This window comes from Eumetopias jubatus, unplaced genomic scaffold (genome assembly GCF_037043125.1).
Source record: "Eumetopias jubatus isolate StellerSeaLion01/CBP00866 unplaced genomic scaffold, mEumJub1_p1.0 scaffold_10, whole genome shotgun sequence".
Classification (NCBI taxonomy): Eukaryota; Metazoa; Chordata; class Mammalia; order Carnivora; family Otariidae; genus Eumetopias; species Eumetopias jubatus.
In genome coordinates this window covers 61,288,972-61,308,827 of record NW_028274816.1, presented here as the reverse complement: position 1 = coordinate 61,308,827, position 19,856 = coordinate 61,288,972, and the positions used below count along the sequence as shown (strand labels likewise).

Genomic DNA, 19,856 nt, shown 5'->3' with positions numbered 1-19,856 from the left:
TGCTCATGGCCACACAGAAAAGTCAGCATTCAAACCCAGGCCTCTCTGGCTCCAAAATCACTGCTGTTTCTGTCCAGTCATCATGGGATATTAAGAGGAAGGTGTGCATGGGGTCTTCAGAGTATAAATGTCCTCAGGGGGAGTGTACACAGGTTGAGGAATCTAAAGACGTGACACAGGAGTGATTCAAACAAGTGTGGGGAGGAAGTACATCTCAGGATGTCTGTTTGTAGGCACCACGAAAGCCTGGTGTCCACAAGGGGAGTGGGCATGGTCTCCAGGCAGTGGTCGCCATCACCTAGCTCTGTCTTCACCACATTCCTCTGATTCCAATACTCTAGACTAGATCTAAAAGCGTCATCCTTGGGATGGTGAAGGGGTCCACATCATAAGCTGCCCACCTGTTTTTCCAGGAGAGGAGTGAATCAGGTGTGTGTTCTGGGCCTCCACTCCTACACATGCTGGTTGACTGCATTTGAAATACATCACACGGCGCTGGGGCTTGACTTCCTTGTCCATACAATGAGGATAATTATGGCCATCTGCAGGGCCATCACAGTGACGAGAGACTGTGTATGCATAGGAAGATTACTGTTATTTCCATGGGGGAATGAATCCTTTTATCACCCCACCTTCCTGGCTCAGGTGCTATTTCTGCTGGAAATCGCTCACAGAGAAGTCTCCATCATCTGTCACTGAAGAATGCAGGTCCCTGCTCTCTTCTGTCCTTGACAGAATGTGTGCCCCTGTTAACCAGGCTCCAAGGCACTGACCCCTTTGAGATAAGACTTCTAGGAATGGTCTCTTATCACTGAATAGGTGATGTGCAGAGTTGACACAAGATGCCAGTCAGATCAGAAGCCAGGTGGTCAAGTGTGTATCCAACCAACATGTTCTTCCAACCATGTTGGGTGAAGCCCTCAAGCCTCAGAGGGATACCCCACTTGGGAGGCAGTAGAGGGTCGCAGTTCCACCCCCTGCCAAGCAGTCTCTGCAGGGGTGAGTGATGGCGGGTGTTGCAAAGGCAGGAACTGAAGAGGTCTGGATGTTTCAGAACCCTGTGTGATCATCAGTCAGGAGACGGCAGGGCGAGGGCACCGAGTTCCAATGGGAATCGCTTAGGACCTGCTTCATGATGCTGAGAATCTTTTCTTAACCGAGATGAACTGGACTCTCACTCCTTAATCCCTCCTCTGCCCTGATTCTCCACCAGCTCTGGGCAAACAGCAGCCTGCACATTCTCTAAGCCTTCACACACCTGTCCATAGAGATCCCATTCACACCGGCCTGTCCGCTCCCTTTGCTCCATGCATGGTGTGAATCCTCCACCTTTACGCAGAGTTACACAACAACTGAAATGGCGCACATCCTGCCCACCCAGCATGGTCATTACAACGGGGAAGGGTCTGCTGGAGGGCTCCTCCTGTCGGCAGGGACTGGGCAGGAGGGACAAGGGTCCAGGCCCCAGGGCTTTAATGCACAGAGACCAGGCTCTGTCCAGCTGGGCGTCTTGCTTCTTGCTGAACGTGTTTTCTCCATGCCGTGCTTTCTGGAGTTCACGGAGTTGCCAACATGTCTTCTCTTGAATGCTGCGGGGCTTCCTTAAAATCATTACTTTAAATTCTTTCTCTGGTAACTTAGAATGCTCTGCTTCTTTGGAGTCCATTCCTGGAAAATGGCTGTGTTCCCTGACAGTGTTGTCTGCTTGCTTTTTCACGCTGCTAGTCCATGCTGCATGCATATCTGCACGTTTGAGGGAGTGGTCGCCTCTCCCGGCCTCTTGGGTCTGGCTCGGGTGGGGAGGCTTTCCTCAGAAGGTGACGGCAGTAGTGCCTGAGGTGTGGGTGAGTGCAGGCCTCCCACCGGATCAGGTCTGGGAGCGCAAGCCGGGTAGGGGGACGCAGCAGCGGCACAGGCCCTGGGATGACAGGGCATGGCAGCAACTGGGGCTCCTGGGGCAGGTCCCATGGTGGTGACAGCTCCGGTCCCAGGGAGCCCCAGTGGCTGGGAGGGTGGGCCACTGTCAGCTGGGGTCAGTGTTGGGTGAATACCGTGGGGCTCTTGGGGTGAGACTTGCTGGGGTTCTCCTGCTCTCCCTTCCCCCATGCGGTACAAGTCCTCAGAGGGGATCTCCCCCCGGTGCCCAGCTGCTCTGGCCTGGGAGTTGCAGGGCTGCAGGTCAAAGGCTGACCTCGCTTCCCTACGTGGCCACACCTGCTTTTTGAGCTCTCAGCATTTCTGCTGCCTCTTCGCTGCAGTCCAGAGATTTCCCAGAGCTATTTCCACCCGTTTGCAGCTGTGCTTTTAATTTGTTCTTGTTTTTGTGGGGGACCCGAGCACTGAGGCCTCTGCAGCCCACCCTCTTGCTGATGTCACCATCTGCGCTGGGAGTTTCCACAGTCCCCCGGGGAGCCCAATGCGTAGCCAGTGTTGGAGTATGCTACAAACACAGCTGTTGTGTGGGACAGTGTTGTGTAGGACGGGGGGGAAACATGGTCTGTTCCTGAGATCTGTTTTAGGGCGCTATGCAGTGAGCTCTGTCCTGCTTGGAGAAATAAGGAATGAAAATACATAATGGAAAAGATGGGCTCCGAAACGTTTTAGCACAAAAGGCTGAGGCTGTCCTCACTAGCTCCTTCCCACAAAAGGGCGTGCTGCACCATCCAGCCACATGGACGTGGGTGAGGACGGTGTCATCCCAGGGGCCGGAGGGAGGAATGACAGCAGTTGTTGGAAGTTTGCACTGTTCAAATGAACTGACCATCTACCGTGTGGAGACTTCTAGATGGTGCCAAGAATACAACGGGATGAAAGGACATTGGTCATCTCCAAAAAAATATCACAATTTAGTAGAGGACCCAGCATCAGTCAGGTTCGTAAATGGAGTCAGTATCTATCTGGAAAGGCCTGTCATTTTCTGGTCCTTGAGGATTAAGATATGACTTAAACAGCCCTATGAGTTTGCATTTTTTACCATCCTTATAAAATCTGAGCTGCGCTTAGAGAGGCATCTCGTCAGCCGATCAGTGTGAGTTCACTGAGGTCCTACTATGTGCCAGGGCCTGTGCAGACACTGGGCATGCTGAGATGAAGAACATAGAGTCCCTGCCTTCGTCTCCCGTGGCATGAGCTGCAGACTTTATAAACTCGAAGATTTTATGACCCAATCGTTTGTCTTAATTCATGCCACCCAGGGCACAAAGCAGCCTTCATTATGGGGGATGCTTTTATCACAGAGGAGACTGTCTGGCGGGGGGGGGGGGGCGTCCCAGGCCCACTCAGGGTCTGGTGATCATCAGGACTTAAGCCGGCAGCAATACTCAGCCCAGGCTCACCAATCTCCTGCACAGTCCTGCCTTTCTCCCTGGGGGATGGGGAATCAAGGAAATAGAACACGGATTCTAGTAGCAAATGCTAAGAATAAGGGTGGTTTGGACAGAGGATGTGAATGGAAGGGTTTGTGGACATCTGTGGAACCAGGACAGGTCCTGGGGCCGTGGGAGGAGTGAGCCGCACAGGAGACCTTCTGGGAGAGTGGGGAAGGAGCCGAGAGCACAGCTGCAGCCACAGTCCAGTGTGGGGAAATGAGAAGCCCCAGATGCATGACCTCCAGGGTCCGAGCTCAGCAGCAGCCCCCGGGGAGGCCCCTCAGGACGGGGCTCCAGGTGGATGCTCATGTCACATGGACGGTTCTCTTGCAGGGCTGTGTGCTGGCCAAGGAAGCAGGGGTACCAACGGTGAGTGATTCTTGGTGAGACCCTCTTCACCTTTGTTCTGCAGCCCTAATTCTTCTTCTCTGGGTCTTGTCAAGGGGCAGAGGCTTCTTCTTCCCATTTTATTTTTATTTTATTTTATATTTATTAGAGAGAGAGCATGAGAAGGGAGGAGGGTCAGAGGGAGAAGCAGACTCCCTGCCGAGCAGGGAGCCCAATGTGGGACTCGATCCCGAGACTCCAGGATCATGACCTGAGCTGAAGTCAGTCGCTTAACCAACTGAGCCACCCAGGTGCCCCCCATTTTCTTTCTTTCTTTATTTATTTATTATTTATTTATTTATTATTTATTTATTTATTTATTATTTATTTATTATTTATTTATTATTTATTATTTTTATTTTTTATTTATTGTTTATTTTTATTTATTTTTTATTTATTTTTTATTTATTTATTTTTATTTATTTATTATTTATTTATTATTTTTATTTATTTATTTATTTATTTATTTGAGGGAGAGAGCACAAGCAGGAGGCAGAGGCAAAGGGAGAACCAGACACCCGGCTGAGCAGGGAGCCCAACGTGAGGCTCGATCCCAGGACCCTGGGATCACGACCTGAGCCGAAGGCAGATGCTTAACCGACTGAGCCACCCAGGCGCCCCCATGTTTTCTTTTTAGATATAATGGTCATGTAACATCGTATTAGTTTCAGGATTCAAAGTTTGTATATATAGGGAAATGATCATCACAATAAATGTAGTCAACATACATACCACACAGTTAACAATTTTTTGTTTTTTCTGGTTAATGAGAACTTTTTACGATCTACTCTCTCAGCAGCTTTCAAATAAGCACTACGGCATTGCGAACTACAGTCCCCATGTTGCATGTTGCATCCCCAGGACTAACTTTGTAACTGGAGATTTGGGTCTTTTGACCCACTTCACCCATTTCACTCTGGCAACCAACAGTCTGTTCTCCGTATCTATGATTTCTTTCGTTCTTTTTTCCTTTTTAGATTCCACGTATAAATGACATCATACAGTATTTGTCTTCCCCCATCTGATTTATCTCACTTAACACAATCCTTCCAGATCCATCCATATTGACACAAGTGGCAATATTTCCTTCTTTCTGTGGGTGAATAATATTCCATTATACATAGACACACACCAAATTTTCTTCATCCATTCACTCATCACTGGACATGTTTTGGCTGTTGTAAATGACACTGCAGAGGACATGGGGGTGCAGGTAATTTTACGAGGCAGTGTTTTCATTTTGTTCAGCTATATGTGCAGAAGTGGGGTTGCTGTATCGAAGCGTAGATCTACTTTTCGTTTTCTGAGGAACCACCCAACTTTAGCTGCTGCCCCTACTTACTTTCCCAGCAACAGTGCACAGGGTTCCCTGTTCTCCTCCTTCTTGACGACACCTGTGGTCTCTTGTTTTCTGGATGAGTGCCATTCTGACAGGTGCAAGGTGACATCTCATCAGAGGGCCCCCTGAGAACTGCTGAGCTCATCAAATCCAGCTCTGAGCTCTACTTCTCTCCGGGGAGAAGCTCCCCAAGCCTTTCCTCAGAGCCTCACCCAGCTTTTTGGTTCCTGCCGAGAGTAACATGACCCTAAGATGCTGGACTCCTGTCACGAATGTAGAGTTTACCTTCAGCAAGGGAAGAATCCTGCTACCCTCAAAGCCCATGGTGTCCGTGGATCATTCAGGAAGAATGGTTGAAGTCCCCCCTCGTTAGCCTGAGTCAGCAAGACTCGGGGAAATATACCTGCAAATACTGCCACACAGAGGCCCCCCTGCCAGTGTTCCCCAGCCAGAGATGTCCTTCTCGTGGTTACAGGTGAGAAGGAAGTGTCCCAGAAAGAGTCTGGCTTAACCCATCTGCCCCCGCCCCCAGCCTTAGAGGATGAAGAAGGACTCAGAGGACATTAAGTGGTCTCTGCTCCCACGGAGGGGCCTGAGGACAGCAGGAGCAGTCTGAGGACACTGGTTTGATTGGGGATTAGTGAAAGTGAAATTCTGATCCTCGACAAGACTCTGCCCACAGCTGGGCAAAGGTGTGTCTGGAATCCTTGGTTCACATGCTCCCAGGAAAGACCTCAGGGGACCCTGAGCTTCTCCCCATTGTTTCTGACCCTCTTTCTCCTCCAGGAAGCTCATCTAAACCAAACTTCCTCAATCAGAAGAGGCCTACGGTGACACCAGGAGAGAACGTGACTCTTCAGTGCCGGAAGACAGACCTCGAGACTGCATTTATCACGTGTGCTCTGCTGAAGCAGGGAATTCGTGAGCCTGCTGACATCCCGGAGACCATCAGGGAATGTGGCTCACTTCGCCTTCGGGACTGTAAGAGTCAGGGACCATGGCAGCTACAGATGTGTATACTACCAAACCGAGGCTCCTTTCTGGGCCTCACAGCCCAGCAACAGCTTAGAACTGTGGGTGACAGGTAAAGATTGGGATGATTTTATAATAAAATAACCCTAACCTCTCGCTGTCATGCCCTGCATCCTTGCAGTGTTCATTTCACTTACTCGCAAACACATATACCAATATAAGCAAACACAGTCGAATGCAGTGTTGCTATGCTCGTTTCAAACAGTTACCTGCTAGATGACTGAAGGACAGGAAAAATGAAACTTCTTATTTTTACCTTCACTTATTCCTTCTATGATGCTTTGCCCCCTTTTTTTTTTTTTAAGATTTTATTTATTTATTTATTTGAGAGGGAGAAACAGCATGAGAGGGGAGAGGGTCAGAGGGAGAAGCAGGCTCCCCACCAAGCTGGCAGCCCGATGCGGGACTCGATCCCAGGACTCCGGGATCATGACCTGAGCCGAAGGCAGTGGCCTAACCAACTGAGCCACCCAGGCGCCCCTGCTTTGCCTTTCTCCACGCAGATCTGAGTTTCTGATCCGCATCACCTTCCCTCTCGCTAAAGAACTTCTGGTTACATTCCGTGCAAGGCAGGTGTAGCGGCAACAAATTCCCTCAGTTTTTGTTTGTCGGAGGAACGTTTTACTTCTTCATTTTGAAGGATAGTATCTCAGGGTCCAGGATGTCAGGTTGGTGGTTTTTTTCTCTCAACACGTTGATATTTCACTCCACTCTCTTCCCACATCGTTTCAAGAAAGTCAGATATAATTCTATTGCTCCTCTGTAGCTGAGGTGTTTTCTCCTCTGGCTTCCTTCAGGATTTTCTTAACCTCTGCCTTTCTAGTTTGAAAAGGATATGCATAGAGATAGGGTTGTTTTTCCTTCATTTCTGATGTTTATCCTGCCTGCTGTTCTGTTTCCTGGATCTGCGGTTTTGCGTCTGACATTAATTTGGAGAAAATTCTCAGTTGCTATTTCTCCTATTTCTTCTGTTTCTCTCTCTCTCTCTCCCCTCCTGCTGATCCCATGACGCACGGGTTACGCCCTGGTTCACAGCCCCTGGACACTCCTTTCTGTGTTCTCCCAGTCTTGTTTCTGTTTGCTGCTTGGTTTCGGAGGCTTCTGCTGGTGCATCCTCAGGCACTGAGCTTACTCCCTCAGCCACACCCAGTCCACCTACAAGCCCATCGAAAGGCATTCTTCATTTCTGTCACAGGGTTTCTGGTCTCTGGAGCTTCTTTTTGAGTCTTTCTTAGGATTTCCACCTCCCTGTTCACATCGCCCATCTGCTCTTGCATGCTGTCTACTCTACCTGCAAGAGCCCTTAGCATATGAATCACCGTGGGTTAAGTTCCTGAGATGATCATTCCAGCATTTCTGCTATACCTGCATCTGGTTCTGCTGCTGCTGTATCTCTTCAAAATGTTTTTGCTTGGGGTTTTTTTTTTTTTTTTTTGGCTTTTGGTACACCCTGTCCTTTGTTCTTGATGGCCAGCCATGATGCGCCGGGCAAAGGAACTGTTGGAAACTGGCCTTTAGTGATTTGGTAGGATCTTTCCTAGGATTGGGACTCCGACTTGCACAGAGCCTGTGCCCCTGGGCTGTGACCCTCACAGGGTTTCTCAGTCCTCTTGCTATGGTGGGACAGGGTGGCCAGAGCTGGCTGGGGTTGGGTGTTTCTCTTCTTCCAGGTCAGTTAGGCTCTGATAAAACCCCAGGAGGTTAGACTCGGTGAGCTAGTTTCCCCTGGCCTTGTTAAGAAGAACACAGTGCTCTGTTGGTGGGAATGCAAGCTGGTGCAACCACTCTGGAAAACAATATGGAGATGGAGATTCTTCAAACAGTTGAAAATAGAGCTACCATACGATCCAGCAATTGCACTACTGGGTATTTACCACAAAGATACAAATGTAGGGATCCGAAGCGGTATGTGCACCCCGATGTTTATAGCAGCAAAGTCCACAATAGCCAAACTGTGGAAAGAGCCAAGATGTCCATCAACAGATGAATGGATAAAGAAGATGTGGTATATATACACAATGGGATATTATGTAGCCATCAAAAGGAATGAGATCTTGCCATTTGAAGCGATGTGGATGGAACTGGAAGGTGTTATGCTGAAATAAGTCAATCAGAGAAAGACATGTACCATATGACCTCACTTATATGAGGAATTTTTTTTTTAAGATTTTTATTTATTTATTTGACAGAGAGAGAGATAGCGAGAGCAGGAACACAAGCAGGGGGGGCGTGAGAGACGGAGAAGCAGGCTTCCCGCCAAGCAGGGAGCCCGATGTGGGACTCGATCCCAGGACCCTGGGATCATGACCTGAGCCGAAGGCAGACGCTTAACGACTGAGCCACCCAGGCACCCTATATGAGGAATTCTTAATCTCAGGAAACAAACTGAGGGTTGCTGGAGTGGGGGTGGGGTGGGAGGGATGGGGTGGCTGGGTGATAGACATTGGGGAGGGTACATGCTATGGTGAGCGCTGTGAATTGTGCAAGACTGTTGAATCACAGATCTGTACCTCTGAAACAAATAATGCAATATATGTTAAGAAAAAAAAAAAAGAAGATAGCAGGAGGGGAAGAATGAAGGGGGGTAAATTGAAAGGGGAGACGACCCATGAGAGACAATGGACTCTGAGAAACTGAGGGTTCTAGAGGGGAGGGGGTGGGGGGATGGGTTAGCCTGGTGATGGGTATTAAAGAGGGCACATTCTGCATGGAGCACTGGGTGTTATACACAAACAATGAATCATGGAACACTACATCAAAAACTAATGATGTAATGTATGGTGATTAACATAACAATAAAAATTAAAAAAAAAAAAAGAACAACAACAACACAGTGCTCTGCTGTATTTCAAAGTGGGTTTTCCCCTCTCCCTGCCAGAAACAGGAGGGGGTTTTTCTTGGCTTTTCACTAGGAGAACCTGGTAGAGCTCCAGGAGGTGAAACTCCCAGACCCCATGACCGGGCCCCCATGACCAGCTCCCCGGAGTTCCGAACTCCCAGACTTGTCCAAGCCAAGCATCCCCACCCAGCACTGGTCCCCATGGAGGTTTCGGCTTGTGGGTTCTTGCTCAGCAAACTCTGATTCTCGGGACTCAGGGGTTGGCCTCTCCAGCTGCAGGGCCGAGGGCTCTCTGTGTCCTCACTGCCATTTCAGATCTCACAAGAGTTATAAACTTTTCAGTTTGTTCTGCTTTTCCTCACTGTTACTGTGGAGTAGTGACTTCCATGGGCAACCAGAAACTGGAAGCCAAGACCTCGGTCATCTCGATCTGGGAAATCCTTGGATCAGGGACTCCGTCTTGCTCAGGGACCAGGGACTCTGTCTGTCATCAGAAAGCCCGCGTGCAAATGTATTCTCTCTACAGAGCTGTCATTCTCAGTGTCACGGTGGGAGAACCGAGCCCCTGGGAGCCAGCACAGGCTAAGAATCATGTTGGAAGAGACCCTCGCACACAGAGTGGGATACAGGACGGAGACTTTCTCCCCCACAAACCTAACCTGTGACTAGCAGCAATCTCTGCCTTTGGGGGTTTTAAGATTTCCCCTTTCCCCATCCATTCTCCTCCTTGCATTATTTCTTCTTTATCATGATGCATCGCATGTGTAGACTTCTCCCTTGGCCCTCACCAATGTACATTTATATATTTTTAATTGATTAGGAATTTTAAGAAACCATCATCCTAGGCAATGAAATACAGTGCATTCTGTGTCCTGATGCTTCTGCTTCTGCTCTCTGATGACTCAGGATGGTAAGCTCACTGACCAGGACACACAAATGGGCTCTGACTTCTGACAGAGCAGGAGGGAGCGTGCTCTGTGGTCAGTGCTGAATGCCTGTCTCTTTCACTTTCCTCAAATATGGCAAAAGGATATCACACCAAGATAAACCACCTCCGACTGGGTCTCGTGGCCCTTTCTGATTATGGAAGCTGTCCTGGCTGAAGCCTGGCAGAGCCGCAAGGAGTCTCTGCATGGACCCAAGTAAACAACTGAGCACCCTTCTTTTTCATGGGCTGTCCTAGTGATAGGGGGCATGTCAACACCAAACTTGCCTTGTGGGGACCTCCTATGTTTCTCAACGTGGCATGATTGGTATTGCTGGTGGGGTATTTCTTACCATGTAGGACTGTCTGGTTCATTGCAAGAACATTCAGCATCTCTCTCATCTCTCGTTAAATCAGCTGAAGCCCCAGTCACTGTGTAGACATACTAACTAACACTCCCATGCCCTCTCAACATCCCTAGATACGGAGGAGGAGGGGAGAGTTCCACTGCTGGAGACCTGTGTTTGGAGGCCAGGAGAAACCATATCTTCCTCTTCCTCCCTCGCCTGACCTCTCTCGGTTCTCCTCCACCTACAGGTCCCCCAGCTGCTGAGGGGAATGATGAGTGTTGATGAAGTTGGACCTACTGACCCTGAACAGTTTCCAGTGGGTCGTGCATTCATTCTCACCTCTGCTGAGAGCCCCTCCCGGACAAGATGATGGTCTCCTCTTCTGTACTCCTCACCTGTGGCAGAGAACAGGACGGGGCATAAAAATGCACCCAACAAAGATTATGCCACCCTGAACACTCTATCTTTTGTTACACCAATATGACATGCCACTTAGGTCATACCCCAAATTTCCATACATGGATGAACCTCTTTCTGGAATCACTACTCTAGTTATTTGGTGTGTCTTTATTTTGCATTTTCCTCATAGCTAATGATATTGAGTGTCTTCCCACGTATATTGGCCTTTTAAAAACTTTTTATCAAAAGGGGCGCCTGGGTGGCTCAGTTGTTAAGCATCTGCCTTCGGCTCAGGTCATGATCCCAGGGTCCTGGGATCCAGCCCCGCATCGGGCTCCCTGCTCCGCCGGAAGCCTGCTTCTCCCTCTCCCACTCCCCCTGCTTGTGTTCCTGCTCTCGCTCTCTCTCCCTGTCAAATAAATAAATGTTTTTAAAAAAAATGTTATATTAGTTTCAGGCACACAACATATTGATTCAATGGTTCTACACGTTACTTGATGCTCACCATGGTAAGCATGGTCACCATCTGTCACTATATGACATTTATTTTAATTCCTGATAAAGTATCTGATTAAATATTTGCCCATTTTTATTTTTTTAAAGATTTTATTTATTTGACAGAGAGAGAGACACGCGAGAGAGGGAACACAAGCAGGGGGAGCGGGAGAGGGAGAAGCAGGCTTCCCGGAGCAGGGAGCCCGATGCGGGGCTCGATCCCAGGACCCTGGGACCATGACCTGAGCCGAAGGCAGAGGCTTAACGACTGAGCCGCCCAGGTGCCCCTATTTACCCATTTTTAATTCGGTTATTTGTCTTCCCAATACTGAATTGCAAGAATATATACATATTCTGGCCACAAGTCTGTTAACAAACATCTACTTTACAAGTATTTTTCTTACAGTTTGTGTGACTTGTCTTTTCATTTTTAAACCTCTCTTAAAGAGCAAAAGTTTTACATTTTGGTTAAGCTCACCAACTATGAATTATTTTTTCTTTATGGCTTGAGCGTTTATGTCCTAAGGAATCTTTGCTTAACTCAAGGTCACAAAGATCCTTTTCCTTTTTTTTTTTTTTTTGCAGAGGAAATAATATAATTCCTTTATTTGAAGAATGATACTGAGCCTCAGAGATCAGTTAAAGCTGCTGGAACGGGGATTCTTTATAAACTGTGTGGTTCCCTGCCTTCAAACAGCTGTAGCTGTACGCAGATGGAAAAACATTTGGTCAGAAAGCAGCAAATTAGTGTTTTTCAGGACAGAATTCAGCTCCCACAGCTCCTGCATCTCTCCGTTCAGCTAGATTTTATTTCTTCTTTGCATTGACATTTTTGCAGACCCAGTTCGTGCCGTCCTGAACGCCCTCTCCTGTGAGAGCTGAGCAGGACTGGATCTGCCAGACGCGGTCGCGGATGGTACGCAGGTTTAGTCCTTCTGCAATTTCAGAGGCAGGGCCTGCCGTGAGCAAATCCTGCTTGTTAGCAAAGATGAGCACTGGCACACAACTTAGTTTTTCTTCCTCCAGTAATTCAGCTAGTTCCTGACCCGTCTCTTCAAATCTTTTTCTGTCTGCACTGTCCATTACATATATGAGAATACCAGTATTTTCAAAATAATTTCTCCAGTATGGTCTGATTTTTCTCTGTCTACCAATGTCCCATACATTCAGTTTAAAACCTTGTGATTGTACACTTTTGATGTTAAATCCCTGTGTAGGTGTAATGTGGCTGATGTCTTCAGATGCAAGCTGCTTCGGAAGAGTGGTCTTGCCAGCATTATCCAAGCCCAGGAGAAGAATTCTCACCTCCTGGTCTGGTGCACTTTTCAATTTGCGCAAAATTGAGAGCAAGCCCATCCTCCCGCCGAGTCCCCACTCCTCCCCCTCCCCCTCCTCCTCCTCTCCTATGTTTTCTTATGTAACTACTACAGCTTTAGATTTTACATTTAGGTCTTAATCCCTTTTTTCCTAAACATTTTATTTTTATTTGAGAGAGAAAGGAAGCATATGCATGCAGGGGAGCCAAAGAGTAGCCAAGAGTAAGAACACTTGAGTTGGAGCAACCTACTTCTACTGGAATATACCTGTTCCCGAAAGTTCGCATGTAGAAACCTTAAGCCCCAGTGTGATGGTGTTGGGAGGTGGGGCCTTTGAGAGAGAATTATGGCATAAGGATGCGGTCTTCATGAATGGGATTAGTCTCTTCTTATAAGAGACACAAGAAAGATGATCTCTCTTCACCATGTGAGGGTACAGGGGAAAAGGCAGCGGTCTGTAAACCGGCAAGAATGCACTTGCTAAGAATCCAAACATGGTAGCACCCTGGTCTCTGACTTCTAGCCTCCAGAACTGTGGGAATAAGCATTTGCTGGTGTAGCCACCTGGTCTACGGTCTTCTGTTAGAGCGGGCTGAGCTGACGAAGACACCTACAAATGCATCTGCATGTGGGACAGGGGAGGAATGCATGTCTTCCCCTTTCTGGAATAGCCACTTGGATTTTGAGGTTTGTTTTAGGGCACTAAGCAGTGAGCCTTGTCCTGCTTGGAGTATCAGGGAATGAAAAGAGATGATGGAAAAGATCAGTTCAAAAACCTTTCATTGCCAGGGCTAAGACTGTCACATGTATTTCTCTGCAAGGAAAGGGTTTTCTCCATCTCTGAGCCAGCCCTTCTCCCCTCAAGTGGGTGTGGGTGACCACGGGGTGGTGTTGGAAGTGGCGCTCACTGGGTTGGAAGTGGCGTTCACTGGTTAGTTATGGTGACTTTGCAACTTTTCACACCCTTGAAAAAAATCTCTGAGTCGTGCTTATACTGGGCATCTTGTCAGTCAGCCATCGTGTGTTTGTTGAGGCCCTACTGTGTGCCAGTACCTGTGTACAAAGAGAGATGCCGAGGTAACAGCACCGGTCCCGGCTTTATGGGCGAGTGACATCGTGTCTCCTGTGGCACGAAGGACATACACTTCTATAAACTCGCTCGAGATTTTTTTTTTTTTGAAGATTTTATTTATTTGACAGAGAGAGACACAGCGAGAGAGGGAACACAAGCAGGGGCAGAGGGAGAGGGAGAAGCAGGCTTCCCGCCGAGCAGGGAGCCTGATGCAGGGCTTGATCCCAGGACCCTGGGATCATGACCTGAACTGAAGGCAGACGCTTAACGACTGAGCCACCCAGGCGCCCCTAAACTCACTCGAGATTTTACAACCAGAGGGATGTTAGCATCCTGGTGACAGGAGTCAGTCCTTTTCTCTCTCCCTGCTGAGCACAACAAATCCACATCTGTAACTGAACAAAAGCACCTCTGCACTGCTCACTAGGACACCAGAGATCCATCCTTGTGTGCATGGAAGGTGGGTGGCTGGGACCTGCAGGTGGCTGCGTGGAAGAGGGGGGGCAATGAAGTGAGGAGTGAAAATCTGCAGCCCGGCTGCAGCTAGAGGGGTCCCCGCTCCTCAGCGACACCCCCATTTCAGAGGCGAGACCTCCAAGACTGAACAGATAGAACTGAAGGAACACTCTCCCACTGTCTGCCCAGAAGGAGCTCCGGGATCACCCCTTCGAGGAGTCCCTACAGCAAGGACACACCTGAAGCAGCAGTACTAAGCACGCACCCCCCCCCCACTCTGAGCCACCCCACCTTTCCCTCAACCTGCTTCTTCACATGCTCCCAAGCTTAGCCGGGAGGCAGCTCTGGCAAAGAGAAACCAAGACTTGTGCCCTAGTGCCACCTTCTGGAACACAGAAGAAAGGCTCCTAGTGACCTACCCGTTGAACCATTAGATCAGAATCAAAGTGAACAAAACCCTACCCAAGTAAGAATGCGCTCACTACTTCAAGTGCAGGGGCAGGGATACTTCTCATCAAACACTGTGAAGAATCACGGCAGCACAGCATTACAAAAAGCAAATGAAATTTTCCAGTAACCAACCAAACCCAAAGATACAATATTGTTATCTGCTAAAGAGTTCAAAAGAGGTGAGGTGGGGCGCCTGGGGGGCACAGTCGATTAAGCGTCCAACTCTTGATTTCAGCTCAGGTTATGATCTCAGAGTCCTGAGATCGAGCCCCGCATCTGGCTCTGAGCTGGGCGTGGAGCCTGGTTAAGATTCTCCCATCCTCTCCCTCTGCCCCTTTCCTCCCCACCCCTCCAGCTCTGCTCTCCTCCTCTCTTAAAATAAAAAAAAAAAAAAAAAAGGAAAGGAAAAAAAAGAAGGCTGGGGCACATGGCTGGCTCAGTGGGTGGAGCATGCAACTCGATCTTGGGGTTGTGATTTCGAGCCACATGTGCAGTGTGAAGCCTAACTTAAAAATAAAATCTTTTAAAAAATGTATTCAAAAGAGCTATGAGGAAATTCAGTGAGCTACAAGAAAACTCAGAGAGGCAATACAACGAACTCAGGAATAAAATTAATGAACAGAAGGAGTATCTTACCAAAGAGATTAAAATTCTAAATAAGAGCCAAATGGAAATTCTGGAGCTGAAGAACTCAATAAATGAGATGGATAATACATTAGAAAGCACTAGAAATAGAGCAGATCAGCTGGAAGAGAGAATAGGTGAGCCTGAATATAGGGATCTAGAAATGATTCAGGTGGAAGATGAGAGAGAAGATTTTTTTTTTTAAGATTTATTTATTTGACAGAGAGAGAGAGAGAGCGCGCACGCATGCACACAAGCAGGGGGAGTGGCAAGCAGAGGGAGGCAGGGAGAGGGAGAAGCAGGCTCCCTGCTGAGCAGGGAGCCAGATGCGGGGCTCCATCCCAGGACCCCTGGGATCATGACCTGAGCTGAAGGCAGATGCTTAACCATCTGAGCCACCCAGGTGCCCCCAAAACTAAGATTTCTAAAGCAAATAAACCCTACAGGAGGGGTGCCTGGCCGGCTCAGTCAGTGGATCATGTGGCTCTTGATCTCAGGATTGTGGGTTTGAGTCCCACACTAGGTTTAGAGATTACTTAAAAAAATAAAATCTTAAAAACAAAACAAAATAAAACAAACCCTACAAGAACCATCAGGCTCCATTAGAGGAAAAAGCACAAGATTCAAGGGTACACCAGAAGGAGAAGAGAGGGAGAGGGAAGGGGAGACTGTATTTAAAGAAACAAAAGCTAAGAATTCCCCAACCCTGGGGTAGAAACTAGACATAAAAGTCCACAAAGCAGGGACACCTGGGTGGCTCAGTTGGTTAAGAGTCCACCTTCGGCTCAGGTCATGATTCCAAGGTCCTGGGATCGAGTCCCACTTTGGGCTCCTTGCTCGGTGGGGAGCCTGCTTCTCCCTCTGCCTGCCAATCCCCCTGCTTGTGCTCAGGGGGGATTAATAACAGAACACCTTATTATCTCAAGGCAAAAGACCTTCTCTAAGACACATTACAACAATGCTGTCAAAAGACAGCGATAAAGAACTGTAAAGGCAGCCAGGGGGAAAAGGCAGTAACCTATAAAGGAACCTCCTCGAGGCTATAAGCAGATTTCTCACAGAAATTCTACAGGTTAGGAGAGACTGGAATGACAAATATCGAAAGACAAAAACTGCCAGCCAAGAAAACTCTTCAGATACGAAGGAGAGTAAAGACTTTCTCGGACAAACAAAAGCTCAGGGAGCTCGCCACCACCACCCTTGCCTCTCAAGAAATGTTGAAGGGGGTTCTTCAAACTGAAACCGAAGGACAAAAATACACAAAATTCTGATTAAGGTGATAGTCACCATTAGAAAAAAGGTAACATTTTTAGAACAGTATATTGAACACTTAGATATAGCATAAAGGTTAAAGAAAAAAGAGCATTAAAAATCACCAATTTGGTGATGAAATCACGGCATAAAAAGAAATAATTTGTGGTATCAAAAATACACAAGGGAAGAGTAAAAGGATGAAACTTTGGCAGGCAAGTGAAGACAAACTGCTAGAGCAGAAAGGGGACTATGTTATCTATGAGATGCTCGATGTAAACCTCACAGTAACCATAAAGCAAAAATCTACAGCAAAGACATACAGCATGAAAAAATATGCAGACTGAGCAAATCACAATGGAAAACAACCAACTTACAAAAGTAGACAGAAACAGACGGGGATACCAGACAAGGGAGTAATCTCCAAGATACATAAAGAACTCACACAACTTAGTAACAACAACAAAAACAATCAGATTAAAACATGGCCAGAAGTAAATAGACATTTTTCCAAAGAAGACATCCAGATGGTCAACAGACACATGAAAAAACCTCCACATCACCCATCATCAGGGAAATGCAAATCGAAACCACAATGATATGGCACCTCATCCTGTCAAAATGACTATCATCAAAAAGATAAGAGATAACAATGCTGGTGAGGATGTGGTGAAAAACAAAAACCAAAACCAAACCCTTGTTCACTGTTGTGGGAAGGTAAATTGGTCTAACCACTGTGGAAAACACTATGGAGATTCCTCAAAAAATTTAAAATAGAACTACGAAATGATCCAACAATTCCACTTCTGGGAATATATACCCAAATGAAACGAAAACAGGATTTCAACGAGATCTCTGCACACCCATGCTTATGAAAGCATTATTCACGTGAGCCAAGATATGGAAACAACCCAAATGCCCATCAGCTGGTGAATGGATAAAAAGATGTAGTACAGGGGTATCTTGCTGCCTCAGTCCCTGCAGCATGTGACTCTTGAGCTCGGGGTTGTGGGTTCGAGTTCCATGTTGGGTGTAGACATTGCTTGAAAATAAACTCTTTAAAAAAAAAAAAAAGTAATACAGGGCGCCTGGGTGGCTCAGTTGGTTAAGTGACTGCCTTCCGCTCAGGTTATGATCCTGGAGTCTCGGGATCGAGTCCCACATCGGGCTCCAGTCTCACATCAGGCTCCCTGCTCGGCGGGGAGTCTGCTTCTCCCTCTGACCCTCTTCCCTCTCGTGCTATCTCTCATTCTCTCTCTCTCAAATAAATACAATCTTTTAAAAAATAAAACAAAATAAAAAGTAATACATATACACAATGTAACGTTAAAGGAGGCTATCCTGCCATTTACAACAACGTGGGTGGACCCTGAGGACATTATGCTAAGGGAGGTAAGCCAGACAGAAAGACAGGTACCGCATGCTATCACTTATACGGGGAATCTAAAGAAGTCAAACCTATAAAACAACAGAGAGTAAATGGTGATTAGCAGGAGATGCAGGGATTAGACTAACGTTTTTCAGGGTACAAAACTGTAACGAGTAGTAAATAAACCACAGAGACCTAATGGACCGCATAATGAATACAGACAGTAATATTCTGCTGTAATTATACAATGGGATAAATGTCGCTACAACAATCATGCTGCAACATAGAAATGTATCAAAATCACAGCTGTACACCCTAATCTCACACGTCAAATTTACTCAAGAAGAATACAAAATGGCACGCCCTCCTTGAAGACTCCGGAGTATTAAATGGGTTACACTAAGGGAAAGCTCTGGAGAAGAAAAGACCCCCTTGCATATTCAGGGCGCTCACTGAGATGCCACACCCAAAGCGCCTGAAATCCCGGAGCCCCCGCTTCCTCTGCGAGGCGGAGGCGGGGGGCCAGCGCGGGCGGCTCCCCGGGGCGCCCCGGCCCTCGAGCCCGCGTCTACCCGGCGCACCCCCGGCGCGGGGAGCGCTCCGCAGGGCCGGCTCTGGAGCGTCCTCCGGGCAACGCCCTCTCCCCTGGCGACGCGGGAGCTCGGGGCCGATACTCACCTGTCGGGGACACCGCTCCTCCTCACCAGACGCGACAGGCGGCTCTCCCGCCGCCCGGGACGCGGCTCTCGGGCCTCTGCCAGCACAGACCCGCAGGGCGCCGGGGCGCCGAGGGCGGGCACCGAAGCTTCCCGAAGGCGCACGCGGCGCGCACGCGGGGGCGGCCGGCGGAGCTGCCTCGGGCCGAGCCCCCACCCGCTGCGGCCCCGCCGTGAGCGAGCGCGCGGCGGGCGGTGCGCAGGTCGGGAGCGCGCGGGCCGCAGCTGCCCTCTCCCGGTCCCGCCCCCGGCCCGGACTGAACAACAATGCCCTGTGCATCCAGGGAATGTCGAACTGCCCCCAGACTCGGCCCTGTGAGAGGTCCCAGTATGTCGTCCGGCTGGAGCCCTGCTCAGTGGGACAAAGCTGCGGGGCCCCCAAGAACAGGCTCAGGCCCGCACGGGCCGCTGGGACTTGTAGTCCCCGGGTGGGGCCCGACTCGGCAGTCATCCCCTCTGCGAAATCAGTAGGGCTGGGGACCACTCCGTTTTACAGCGTTGGAGAGCACCGTGCTTCACTTGCATCACACCCGGGTCCGTATTACTTACTGAGCGCCTGCTGAATGCTGAACACCTTAGCTGGACTTGGGGGAGAGTCGGTGAGCTCCTGCGCACTTTAGTTTAAGCAGGAAGATGAACTTGCAAGGAAGAACGGCAGGAACAAAAATGACAAATTCTAAGTGCTGTTGGAGGTCACACGAGGGCCAGAGACGGGGGCGGGGGGGGGGGGACCTTCCCCGACGATGCTGGGCTCCAATCAGGCTTTGAAATGTCGAATGTTTGGGCGCTTCGGCGCTTAGTGGGTTAAACATCTGCCTTCGGCCCAGGTCATAATCCCAGTGTCAGGGTCCCTACTCAGCAGGGGAGTCTGCTTCTCCCTCTTCCTCTGCTCCTTCTCTCTCTCTCAAATAAATAAATAAATAAAATCTTTATTTAAAAAAAGTGGAATGCTCTAGATGAGGGGGAGGTGGCAGGGAGTAGAAAGGAGTGTGGTCTGCCTGTAGTGAGTGGTTTATGTCAGACAATGGTGAGCAAGGCTTAGATGGGGATGTGGTCGCCAGCGTCTTTGGACCTCACTTTCAGAAAGGGCCTCCAAGGGACACCTGGGTGGTTCAGTCACTTAAGCATCTGCCTGTGGCTCAGGTCATGATCCCAGGGTCCTGGGATCGAGTCCCACACTGGGCTCCTTGCTCAGCGGGGAGCCTGCGTCTCCCTCTGCCCCTGCCTTGCTTGTGCCCCCTCTCTCTGACAAATAAATAAATAAATAATCCTTAAAAAACAAACAAAAAAAGGAGCCTCAGTTTTGAGTTTGGCTCCAAGGGAGACTATCAGTACAGTCAGGAAGATGCATCTTCAGGCTTAAATAAAAGAGAACATCTCACTGCTGGTTTCCAGTTTCTGGACCTAGAGGTCCCTGTTGCTCTAAGAATCCATACACGCATATAAAACCTATCATGAACTTGTGAGT

General features: G+C 48.5%; 1 protein-coding gene, 1 long non-coding RNA gene and 1 pseudogene across 3 annotated transcripts in view; 1 reads left to right on the top strand and 2 right to left on the bottom strand.

Annotated features, from left to right (window-relative positions):
* LOC114201809 (uncharacterized) overlaps positions 1 to 18,462 on the bottom strand; it is a 48,571-nt gene extending 30,109 nt beyond the window's left edge. For both annotated transcript variants that reach the window (XR_015769203.1, XR_015769204.1), the window contains exons 1-2: positions 18,351 to 18,462; positions 10,580 to 10,635 (exon numbers count right to left, since the gene is read on the bottom strand). This is a non-coding gene — a long non-coding RNA (uncharacterized LOC114201809). The remainder of the gene's footprint in view (positions 1 to 10,579; positions 10,636 to 18,350) is intronic.
* LOC114201827 (T-cell-interacting, activating receptor on myeloid cells protein 1-like) lies at positions 4,957 to 10,522 on the top strand. Its single transcript, XM_088028068.1, has 4 exons — positions 4,957 to 4,968; positions 5,279 to 5,421; positions 6,009 to 6,178; positions 10,488 to 10,522. The coding sequence occupies exons 1-4, from the start codon at positions 4,957 to 4,959 to the stop codon at positions 10,520 to 10,522; spliced, it is 360 nt and encodes a 119-aa protein (XP_087884194.1).
* LOC114201808 (ADP-ribosylation factor-like protein 3 pseudogene) lies at positions 11,724 to 12,500 on the bottom strand (annotated as a pseudogene).
* Positions 18,463 to 19,856: the final 1,394 nt, after the last annotated feature.